Source organism: Nicotiana attenuata, chromosome 6 (genome assembly GCF_001879085.1).
Source record: "Nicotiana attenuata strain UT chromosome 6, NIATTr2, whole genome shotgun sequence".
Classification (NCBI taxonomy): Eukaryota; Viridiplantae; Streptophyta; class Magnoliopsida; order Solanales; family Solanaceae; genus Nicotiana; species Nicotiana attenuata.
In genome coordinates this window covers 18,326,275-18,338,663 of record NC_031994.1, presented here as the reverse complement: position 1 = coordinate 18,338,663, position 12,389 = coordinate 18,326,275, and the positions used below count along the sequence as shown (strand labels likewise).

Here is a 12,389-nt window from a genome sequence, read left to right as displayed (position 1 = left end):
CCGGACAAGGTATGCGCCTTCGGTATCATTTTGTCTTCAGCTTGCATTTCACGTAATACCCTTAGTAGTATAATATTTACGGAACTTCCGGGATCAATCAAAACTCGTTTTACATTAGTGTCGTGTACAAGTAAAGATATTACCAGAGCGTCGTTGTGGGGGGTCATCACTCCTTCGGTATCTGCATCATCGAAAGAAATATTTTCGTCTTCAAACACCTGCCGTACCCGTTTCCCGTGTGTAATCATTACTTTAGAAACCTTGTTGGAAGCCGTATATGTTACACCATGAATATCTTCTCCCCCACTTATAACATTCACGGTTCTCTTGGGTGATGGGGGCTTTGGTGGCTCTTGCCTATTTTTCATATAGGCTTGCTTACCTTTCTCACTAAATAACTCAGTGAGATACCCTTGTTTCAACAGATGGTCCACTTCACTTTGTAAGAATCTACATTCTGAAGTCTTGTGCCCGTGATCATTGTGGAATTCGCACCAATGATCTGGATTGCGCCTATTTGGATTTGACCGCATCTCTTTTGGCCACCGTACCTTGTCTCCCATGCTCCTCAAAACAGCTACGAGCTCGGAGGTAGTAACATTGAAATTATATCCACCGAATCTCGCTTTTAAACCTCTGTCATTATCTCGTGACTCTTGTCTGTTTCGGTCATTTCTGAACCTTGATGAAGAACCAGATTCCCTGTTACTCGATTTTTGATCATATCGTTGATTATCCTGCTTTGACCGTGAGTCTTTTCCTGCAGGTCCCATATACGGATCGTATCTATTTTTACCTGATCTTTTTTCGGTTTCTGACCTCCTGGAATTACTCCTTTCTTCATGATGAAACTGAGGTACGGTATCTTCCTCAATTCGCAACTTCGTATTGTACCTGTTATAAACGTCATTCCACGTGGTTGCAGGGAACTCCCGAAGGCTTTCTTTTAGTCTTCTCGTGGCTTCTGAACTTTTATCATTTAAGTTGCTTGCAAAAGCTATTGCAGCCCAATTATCAGGTACACGGGGTAAAGTCATCTTTTCACGTTGGAATCTATCAACAAAATCTCTGAGCAACTCTGAGTCCCCTTGTTTAATTTTGAAAATGTCTTCCATTCTTTTTTCAACCTTTTGAGCTCCCGAGTGCGCTTTAATAAAAGAATCTGCAAGCTCAGCAAAAGAGTTTATAGAATTTTCAGGTAAAAGAGAATACCAGGTTAATGCACCCTTGGTGAGTGTTTCTCCAAATTTTTTGACCAACACGGATTCAATTTCTTGCTTGGTCAAATCGTTGCCTTTTACACCTGTAGTAAATGCAGTTACGTGATCACGTGGGTCTGTTGTGCCATCATATTTCGAGATGTCAGGCATTTTGAACTTTTTAGGGATTGGAAGGGGAGCAGCACTTGGTTTCCAAGGTTGTTGCGAGTATTTATCCACATCCACTCCTTTGATTACAGGGGGAACTCCAGGGATTTGCTCGATGCGCTCATTTTGTTCCTTAAGCTGTTTCTGCAAAGTTAGTACTAAATTTTGCAAATGAGAATTATTTGAATTACCTGGTTCTCCTTCCCGTGGTTCACTGGGGGTTCCTCCATTTCCAGAATTAACAGGGCCAGAACGAGGATTCTCCAATGTATTGTTATTAGGCGTAGGTGTGGGTGGTGCAACAGGTAATCGACTAACTAGAGCTTGAAGAGCTTTGCTAACCCGTGCATCAATTACTTTTTGTAAAGCTTCATCTGGCCCTTCAAAATGTTCAGATTGCTCTTGTTCATCAGCACGAGATTCAGGAGCAGGAGTACCTTCACGAGATTGACGTGGTGAATTTTGAGGGGAAGGAACCACGTTAATGTTTTGTAAATCTCCTTGATTCTGATGGATTTGATTTTCATCACCGTTATTGTTGTTGTTGTTGTTTGACATGATGATAACAACAGATAAAATGTAACTTAAAAAGAATAGATTATCAGATTCCCGGTAACGGAACCAATTTGTTTAACCAAAAAACTGAATATTTGGTTAAAGCTAGAAATTAAGAGAGAAATCGGGTTACTGATAATCAAGAAATGAGAGACTTTGAGAACAACAATAAAGCAATGAATAAGTATATATTTCAGTATAATCTCAATGATATTTCGTGTCCTACAGATTTTGAGACCTTCCCCTTTTATAGTTAATTCTAGGAGAAAGTGTAATGCCTTTGTCTTAATGAGGCAATTATGAGCAATAAATGACATTAAAAGAAAACGTTACTCAATCATTCTTATTAAATACAAATTCTCTCAACGTATTTGGCATTTAATGCTGAATTTGGACTCCTTTACGCTATCAGATTCATTTCTTCAATTCCTTCCGATCTTCGAGCTTTAAATGACTCGAACAAGTACGAGTCTCATTTCATTTGAATAATAGCTCGTGCCTTTAAGTATCTTCTCTCCCGCATCTGTTGTTGCTCGTGCCTTCTAACTGATTACCACGCTTTGACTATTTAACCGGTCCACGTGTCATGACACGTCATCTTATATAAATTCAGTTTTTTCCCAATACAAATACAAATTTATTTAAGTATATTTTTGTTAATCTCCTAAACTAAAAATAGGACGACTCAGGGTAAATGAACAAGAGTTTTATATCTGAAAATTTTAGGCCTATACAGGGAATCATTTAGCTCTCTAACCACATTCTCAATTCTCAACTCAATGCGTCATCAGGTAAAGTTCAAAAATAACTTCTGAACTTATAATTGAAAAATAATCGCAAATCCAAAAGTCATTAAGAATAATCAATTTTTGGAATATATGACAGCGTTATGGATTTCAAACTTAAAAAGTTAAAACTCTATAACAGTATACTGAACGAAATCCAATACTATGTTATGTAATTTCACTCTTTGATTCATGACACTATATGAATTTCAAAAGTGATGACAATATAATGGATTTTTTTGTTTGTTTATGTTCGACATTGTATGCCGCTGCCATGGTGTTTCATACTAAAAGTGGTATTTTTCTACGAACGCTGAAAACACTAATTATGTTTCAAAATCTACCCGAAAAGTGACTAGCACGTACATTTTTTTAAGAAATTTTTACCTCCTATAACAAAGGTTGATGCCTTATTTATTTTAAATAAATAGTCTTTTAAAAAATTATATTCCATAGCTACCTTTTGATTTTTATAGCCAAATATCTATTTATGATCACCTCCTACCCTTAAGTCATAAAATACGCTTTGTATTATTTTTCTCTCTCATTCTTTCAGATTTTTCTCCACCCCCTCTCTCTCTCAACGCCAGTTCTCACACAGCAGAAGATTGAAACAGAATCCGCCATGGAAGAAATCGAAAAAGCACCAAAATGTTCACTGCTATTTCCCGTTTTCCCCCAATCTACACTAATTGGGATGATCAAAGTAGTAGAGCATTAATTTATGAGACCGAGTTCATTGCGCTGCAAACCAAGTCCAAGTTTAGGGCGGAGGATGTCATTCAACGATTTTGACAAGTTTTTTAAAGAGTTGCCTCCTGTGGACGACCTTCTTTGCCTTTATGCAGATGAATATCGTTCTAATTAGGAATTTTTACCTTGAACAAAGCGACGGAGTTTGGGGCTGAGCAATTTGAAGAGTCTGTTACCTTTTTTTTCGTTGTATTTCAATGTATCTCGCTGTATTCTATGTATTTCATTGTATTCATTGTCTTCTTTTTTCATTGTATTTCAATATATCTCGCTGTATTCCATGTATTTCATTGTATTCACTGTCTCGCTATATTCCATGAATGTATTCATATGTTTTTTTTAATTAATATAATTTATGTATTCAGATGTAGTATATAATTTCTCTGAAGATTGCTATGTTTTTGGGTATTTTTCGGTTGAGAATCTTTTTTATAAATGGAAATACAAAATTTGTGTGTTATAATTGAGTTTGTTGTGTTATATTAGGAGTCTATTATGTTAATTGATTCACTTTCCGTTTAAAAACAGTGTAATCCCTGTTTCACACCGTGAATACAGTCGAATATAATAATCTGTTCAACTATAATCCCATGTTTCACGCCATGAATACAGTCGAATAGACTCGAATACAAAAATCTGTCTAGCTGTAATCCCCTGTTTCACGCCTAGAAATGCTACTGTATTCATGAATACAGTAGCTTAAATACATCAAATACACTCTAAAAATTTAAAAACATAGCTATAGGAAGTAATATAATAAATGGTAGCTACAATTAACTAATAATCACTAAAACATAGCTGTTTCTGAGAGTTTCTCTTTCTTTTAACCGTATCCTGAGCATGTTTGAATCACTATCCAGCCCTACATTGAATTAGGATATTGACGATTTTATGAAGGCTATGCCATTTTATAGTTAAGCTGATTCTGGATTTCACTACTTGCTGTGATTATTTTTGGATAATATCTAATGTACCCTTTGGCGGTGTTAATTATCAATGAATTACATATTATCAAACAAAAAAGAAGAAGGAACAAAAATACAAAGTATGTGGGGAAGTGCACAAGCAATCATTCTTAGATATGCTATTTAGTAATTAGTCAATACTTATTTCATCCTAAAAATTTAAACTAAAAATTTTAATTTCAGAAAAAATCAGGACATTTCTGTCCTAAAAAATTGAATTAAAAAAATAAAATTCAGTACATATTGGCTAATTCCTAAATAGCAGACCTTTAAAGTGGCCACCCGATATCATTTCTACCAATGTTGTGAGACTGGAATATAGGTACTATTTCCAAAAGAAAAGGGTTGTGGAAATGACATCAGGTAGCCACTTTTAAGCATGTTGATTAAAATATATCCACAGTTTATAATGTATTTAAAGATTAGCCAATTTTGCTCAAACTTCAGGACACGACGTCCTAGAGTTTAAACTTCAAAGTTCAAATTTTAGGACATTGTGTCCTAGCGTTCAAAAATTGTATCCAGAAGTTCGAATCTTATGTCTTAAATTTTAAATTAGTAGTTCACAAATTCAGGACACTTAGTCCTGAATTTCAAATTAGTAGTTCCAAAATTCAGGATACTTAGTACTGAAGTTTTGGTGAATTGACTAATATTTAAATAAATTATAAATTTTGAATATATTTTAAATAGCAGGCTTAAAAGTTGCTATTGCTGTACTTCGCTCAAAAGAGTTGATAAGTGAGGATCCACTTTCTCATCAAAAGTTCGAGGATGCACTTCACACATTTTGAAACATTAGGGACCAAATCAAACTTTAGGGAACAATTTGAGAGGCGGTATTTTCACGTCATTTTCGTTCGCACTTTCTATTAAAACCCGATAAACCCTCCCAAACTCATCAGTCCTTCCTCCTCTTCACAGAGCTAGGGTTTAGTATCAAAAAAATGGCGACTCGCTATCTGACTCGTTCTCTACTCACTGCCTTCACTCGCTCATACACCTCTATTGCACCGCCGAGCTCGTTATCTTCTTTCTCTCTCCTCCGTCTGCGACCCCTTATCGCCGTCGCCGCCAATCTAAAAAACGCCTCTCCGCCGCCGACGCCTTTTGCTGTTCGAGGGTTTGCCACTCGGCAGACCTCATCGTCGCTCAATGACCCGAACCCTAACTGGTCGAATCGACCCCCAAAGGAGACGATTTTGCTTGACGGTTGTGATTTTGAACACTGGCTTGTTGTGATGGAGAAGCCTGAAGGTGACCCCACTAGGGATGAGATTATTGATAGTTACATCAAAACTCTTGCGACTATTGTTGGAAGGTTTGACTTAGTCTGCTTTAGTTTCTTTTCCCTTTTTTATAAACCAACAATTTATTGTGAGTGAAGAGTTACACTTTGCAGCAAATATGGTTTAAAAGAACTTTTCCTGATTATAATTGTTGGGAGTATTATTTTAGCTTCTGTCAGTTTCTTACTTGTTATATTATGTGCTGTTAGGCTTACTTGTTAGTGTAGTTGCTAAACCAGCCCAATTTCGTTATGTGGTACCTTTAGTTCAATGATAACATGGGTCAGATTCTATAGAATCAAACATATGGGCTTAAGGAATAATATAATAAAGAGAGGAGAATAGTCTTGTTAAATTTAATATGAAGTAGAAGAACCAGATATCATTAATATATAAAATGAATGCGTGATGCCCAAGCAGACATGCCCTCATCCTAATAATTCTTTCTGAAATAATGCATTTTCTACCGGAACAAGGAAATTAACTTACAGAATATGTCTTCAGAAGTGTCACAAATTCTACTCCATGTCATTTGCTTAGCGGATAATGCTTTCTAAAAATATGACTTTTCCTACAAACGGAGGGAATAACTTCTGTGATAGTCATTTTCCTTTTAGGATATCCCAAATTCTACGCAATATCTCTTTGTTTCAATCAACACTTGGACATCATTGTTAACTTTTAGTACTCGAAAGTGAACACCACAACTTTATCCTTATACTATACATTACTCCTTCGGGGACTATCCATGTTACCTTATCTTATATCCAACAAGGTTATTCCATGTGAATATTTCCTCCATACCTAATACACCAAAACAACCTAGTTTAGTTGAACTCAATTGTGATAAATAGCTTGATGAGAAATAGAATAGGAGGAGGAAAAGGGATCTTCCTTGCGGTTATATTTCTATTTGGAAATGTGTGCCTTGTGTGTGAACCGGTTGTTGTCTTTCTCTAATAGTAATAGAGAAGTGTTTGGCATGTTAAGTAGCTGGAAAGAATGATTAGTTTATTTCTATGGATGGTTTTGTATTAATTGCAGCGAGGAAGAAGCAAGGATGAAGATATATTCTGTCTCAACCAGGCATTACTATGCTTTTGGTGCCCTTGTATCGGAAGAACTTTCCTACAAACTAAAAGGTAATGCAGTTATTGATGTGCTCCCTCTCTCTCTCTCTCTCACACACACACACACGCACACCTTTTTTGGTATTTTGTGATGGTGTATGAAAGGTAAAGATGTGGAAGTTCTAATCACTTACTCCTTCCATTCATGTGCAGAGCTGCCCAGGGTTCGTTGGGTGCTTCCTGATTCCTATCTGGATGTTAGAAACAAAGATTATGGAGGTAGGCAGTTCCATGTTTTTCAATGCTATCATCTTTCTGTGTCATCGCTAGTTTAGCATTTTCAGTCTACATGAATGTTATCTTTGATTGTCACACTTGGTATGATATTAGGATAGGTTTTCAATTTTTCACTTGTAGTATCTGTTACGTGGATGAACAGTAATATGCTGTTGCTTCTACGCTTTAGAGAGCTTCCTTTTTCATTTCATTCTTCTGCCAATTAGCTTCATTTACAAAAGAGATAAAAACATCATGTATTTAAAAAGTTAGGAATGGATGTTTGATTCAACTCACTAATTTCATTTGTGATGTGATTGACACATGGGTGTATAACATTCAGGCCATTAAACTTGGAGAAGTTTTGCAGTATTTGTTTCAAAATGAAAAGCAAAACAAAACCTAGGTTATGTTTCTTGGTATATGTTTTCTCACATCTTACAGAAAAGCTGGAGAAAAGTTGGAGATCCTCAGCTATTAATTTAATGAATTGCCCCCCTTTTTCTCCAGCGACAGGCATTACTATTGCATGTGGCTGCAGATGTTTGTTGTTTTACATGTCTATCTTGTTGCTTGCGAACTAGGTCATGTGTACCAGCTATTCTACTTCAGTGCTTTTTGCTAATATTAGACCACTGTAATGTGTTGCAGGGGAACCTTTTATCAATGGGCAGGCTGTACCTTATGACCCTAAGTACCATGAGGAGTGGGTGAGAAACAATGCTCGTGCTAATGAGAGAAACAGGCGAAATGACCGACCTCGTAATTTTGATAGATCCAGAAACTTTGAGAGAAGAAGAGACATGCAGACTAACCAAAACAGTCAGAACCCTGGATCCAACATGCCACCGGGGGGCCCTCCCAACATGAGGAATCCACCGCCTCCCAACATGGGCGGGATGCAGCAACCTAACATGGGCGGGATGCACCAGCCGGGCATGGGAGGTCCACCCAACATGGGCGGGATGCAACAGCAGGGCATGGGAGGTCCACCCAACATGGGCGGGATGCATCAGCAGGGCATGGGAGGTCCTCCCAACCCGGGCGGGATGCACCAGCAGGGCATGGGAGGTCCTCCCAACCCGGGCGGAATGCACCAGCAGGGCATGGGAGGGCCACCCAACCCAGGCGGGATGCACCAGCCGGGCATGGGAAGGCCACCCAATGTGGGTGGGATGCAGCAGCCAAACATGCCACCACCAAACATGGGTGGAGGGCCTACCCATAACTATGGAGGAGTGCCAAACAGTGCACCCAATTTCCAATACAACAGCGGATCAAACAGTGGAGGCACACCTTACCCAACAGGTCCAGGGCCAAACCAGAGCTACTCTCCTAATCCATCTGATGGAAACCCTTATCAGAATCAAAACATGCCTGGAAGAGATATGCCCCCTCCTAATTACCGATAAGCAGATGTAGATAATAAGTATGAAGTTCTTAATGCTAGGTTTTTTTTATTTTGCGAAGTAATGTACCATCTTATGTTCGGTTGCACGATTTCATCAAATGATTACATATCTGAGTGCTGTACCAAAAATAATTCATATTTTATTTAAGTGCCATCACCTTATTAGAATTGCTCTATTTGCTTTACTGTGGATTGCCTTTTCAGCCTGCCAGGGCCTCCATGCTATACAATCCTTTTATTTCTCAAGGCTTATTTGCAAATAGAATGTGCTCTGTCAATGTAAAGTTTCTAATAACAATGTTACAATGACTCATCTAGGTATAGGCGATTTCTGCTCAATAGAAGTGTACTATTCAAGATTAAGAATAGTGGTTAACACTATAGTCTATAGGCAACAATAGTTGCTCGTTCAAGAAGCTAGTATTTGTTAATAGAGCATAAGATTAGGTTCCGATTTCCTTTTAAAGCTCCAAATATAGATTCACAGCCGTGGAAATATGAGGTTTTCAACAGTCACAATAAACAATGGTCCTTTGCAAAATATTCTCTATTTAGGAAGTGATACTAACATAGCCAGGCAAACAATTTCTCGAAGATCACTATCATTTCTTACTTGAACTTTGAGCAGGCACGACAGAAGACTACTGAAAATGTAACACTAGGGGATAAACTAATTTCAACTCAAACAAATCCATCAGGAGATGTATAGCTGAGTTTCAATCCAATTTTACGGAACTTGAAGGTCACAGAGATGGACAACTCTATGCCTTCACATTTTTCTCTTTTCCCTTTTTTCGACCTGAAACCGCAGATTCTGACGTGAGCGTTCTCTCCAAGCGATGTGGGATAGTCGCTATAAGGTCGTATATTGATTATTGAAACAGTAATGTAAAACCAAGGGATGTAAAGATAGGATGAGAAAAAGAAAATTAAGTATAACTAATCTTTCCAAACATAGACAAAGGGTCACAAATCTCGGAACAAATCCGTTGTAGCTGAAAGCATCAACGGATGAGGCATATCTGCAACATAAGTGAAAAGCAATGATTACCTTCTTTCCTATTCAGTTGTTCATATTACAATCAGTAGTCACTCCTGAGTTTTATGTTTACAGAAAAGGAGGTCCACAAGCTACAAAATATTTAGTTTTCCTGAAAAAATGTAGTAAAACACTACATTTGTGAATGAATTGAGAAACTAGATTTTTTGGTTCATTCTGAATCCGCTGGTAAACTGCAGAATTAGGCCTCTGCTGATATTTCAACGGATCCAGAGGATGTAATACTAAAGGCTTTTCCATTCACAACCTCTGTTCTCTTTTTGGCAACACGAATCTGATCTGCAAGTGAAACTGTATTTTGTACGTGTGCTCTCTTTAAGAACCGTACATCAAGTCTTTCCCAAGCTCGTCGATGTTCTCTGCAAACCTGACTGGGTGTGGACTTCTTCTTCTGAATCTGCGAACATATAGGAAATGGTCAGTTAAACACAAATAACGCACCAACGTGCCAACTTTTTAGCTGCAGAAGAAGCTATGAACATACAGGATATGACATCAGTTATGAAGCACAAATAATGCACCAAAATGGCAACTTTTTAGACGCACTCACAGTGGAATGGAATTCGTTTCAGATTATATACTATTTCAGTGCTAACTTGTGGAGCAATTGTGTTTCCTTTCCCAGAAGGGAATAGTGCATGATAAAAAGTTCAGCAAAAAGTTCAAACTTTGATGTTTGAGAGAATATAATCTGTGACTTTATTTTAGCAGACATGGTAATTTCTTGGAATAGGCAAAGCAATAGCAATTAATTTGGAGTGGCCAGCAAACAAAATAGAAGGTTTTTTCAAAATTTTCCTTATACATAGGATATGAAATATTAATTTGTCAAAAGTTTGGGAGAAGCCATGGCACTCCTAGACCACTCGGGTCCACCCGTAGTTATCTCCATGATTAGGCCCAGTTAAATGATCTGTATAATGAAAGTTGGCAAAAATTGATTTACGTGAGTAAACCATATTCAAGCATATTTTAATATCAATGTTCAAGCAAGGTTTTGTTGAGTTTTGACCTTCACTAATTTAGCCTTGAGTTTCAATTCTTCAGCAACAGCTAGCTCTTCTTTCTCTTGCTTTGACAGTCTCCTCGGTCTCTTTATTTTTCCTTCAACTTTTTGTTTTTCTTCTCGTTCTTTTCTCCTTTGAGCTAGTCTCTGCATCTTTTCTGCCTTTCTCTGTGCTGCTCTCTCAGCTCGTATGCGTGCCATTTCTTTTGCCTTAGCCTTTTCTGCAGCTGACTGAAGCTGTTCGAGAGCTATCTCTCTTTTAATCGTGTCATAGCTGTCCCATTCTAGTTCTTCTTGGTCACTCCCACCTGCCTTAGCAGCATTTGCAATGCTTTGAGCCCATGACTGAAAGAATTTCTCCCTTGACCTTTTCCATTTTAAGCGTTCCCCCCACAGTTTTCTCAGAGATGTGCGTATTCTTATCTTGGTCTGATTGCTGCAAAAGAGAGTTATTATTGACTTCCAGATTTAAGGTAAAAAAGTTTAATTTGCAAGTTATCCTTTGTGGTGAAATATTATTCATGCTGCAGTTATAGTGATGTCAAACAATTCCTATCATTCAATATTAGAGTAAAGAGAATGATTTCTGGCAATACTAGTAACTTTCACAAAGAAGACCATGACACTGCACGCTAGTATGGCTCAGGAAGAGACCCTCTACTGAGAACTTCTAAAATTTCAAACCAGGGAGTCAAAAGTGCCTAAAATACTTTTTTTATTGGTAAAAGCGCCTAAAAGAAATTTAAAAATGGAGCAGACGTGGGAGTATGACGTGGGAGTAGCTAAGCGTACTGATCGTACTTTTTGTGGTTATAACACAGACTATATATCACCTTTTCTTCGTTTGCCCCTGCTGCAATGACGAATTGCAGCAGATGCTGCAGCTGTGTGATGCGTAGAGAGCCTCTGAAAAACTACCGCAGAGTCTATTTATCAGGAAAAAGGGGAAAACCTATGATGCAGTCTGTGTCTATCATATCTGGTCAGAAATGACACAAGAGGAGGTTACAAAGCTCTGGTAAGCCAGCTGAAATTGTTTGAATAGATGTATCATTAGCAATGAAAATAACTGTGGCTGGTCGGAAGCACATGCAGAAGCAAGAAGAACAAGGAGTGATCGGTTGGAACTTTAAGCAAAATATATTTGCTCAATATAGTGCTCTCAATGTTATCTTTCTTTGCCAAGGGTATGCAGTAGTATCTTCAGCTTGAACTTATAAAGAGAGAGAGAGAGAGAGAGAGAGAGAGAGAGAGAGAGAGAGAGACCTCTCCTTCTTCTCCGTTCACCCACCTCCATTCCTTTCCTTAATTTTTTTTTCCTTTTCTTCAGTGTTTTTTCTCTCTCTTATTTCTAAATCAAATTTCGTTCATCTGCCAAGGATATAAGTAATTTCTTTTTCCTTCTCATATAATGCAATTAAGGCATATCTAACTGAGTTCATTTCATTTCCCAAATCCTCCAATTGTATCTGTTGAAGAAGAGAAGTGTTTGGTTTTCTCAAATCTACACACTATCTCTAGCTTGTCTCTGTGATGTTGCACAAAGGAGGTTATTTCAGGGATTCGGAATGCTAGAAAGTTAAGAGTCAATGGAGGAGAAAGTTTTCAATTTGTCCATCTACATCAACTTGAATCGTTGAGTCTTGAACTTAATTTTCAAGGGGTCTTAGCTGAGATTTCACCAGCGACCATTCCAATTTGTACACAATGCATAGATTACCTATCAGAATTTAGATTTGTGGACACCGTTGAAACTTTATACGCAAATGGTGAAATCAAATAATTTAATTTTATCCCCAACACTTTTGATGGGCATCTGGTAGGAAATTCCACCCAAGACAAAAGGAGGAAG

General features: G+C 37.8%; 2 protein-coding genes across 2 annotated transcripts in view; one reads left to right on the top strand and one right to left on the bottom strand.

Moving 5' to 3' along the window:
- Positions 5,309 to 8,656, top strand: LOC109226668 (multiple organellar RNA editing factor 8, chloroplastic/mitochondrial-like). The gene is made up of 4 exons (XM_019391493.1): positions 5,309 to 5,746; positions 6,759 to 6,856; positions 6,998 to 7,063; positions 7,712 to 8,656. The coding sequence occupies exons 1-4, from the start codon at positions 5,373 to 5,375 to the stop codon at positions 8,470 to 8,472; spliced, it is 1,299 nt and encodes a 432-aa protein (XP_019247038.1). The 5' UTR covers positions 5,309 to 5,372; the 3' UTR covers positions 8,473 to 8,656.
- LOC109226667 (golgin subfamily A member 6-like protein 22) overlaps positions 9,447 to 12,389 on the bottom strand; it is a 5,867-nt gene continuing 2,924 nt past the window's right edge. The window contains exons 5-6 of the mRNA XM_019391492.1: positions 10,544 to 10,973; positions 9,447 to 9,928 (exon numbers count right to left, since the gene is read on the bottom strand). Of these exons, the coding sequence (XP_019247037.1) occupies positions 9,713 to 9,928; positions 10,544 to 10,973 (646 nt within the window). The 3' untranslated portion in view covers positions 9,447 to 9,712. The remainder of the gene's footprint in view (positions 9,929 to 10,543; positions 10,974 to 12,389) is intronic.

Bases quoted from the DNA above. Each gene is read 5' to 3' on its own strand.
- LOC109226668 (XM_019391493.1), top strand. From the start codon at position 5,373: ATGGCGACTCGCTATCTGACTCGTTCTCTACTCACTGCCTTCACTCGC. The intron at 6,857-6,997 runs GTAATGCAGTTA...ATTCATGTGCAG, and splicing joins ACTTTCCTACAAACTAAAAG to AGCTGCCCAGGGTTCGTTGG. The intron at 7,064-7,711 runs GTAGGCAGTTCC...AATGTGTTGCAG, and splicing joins TAGAAACAAAGATTATGGAG to GGGAACCTTTTATCAATGGG.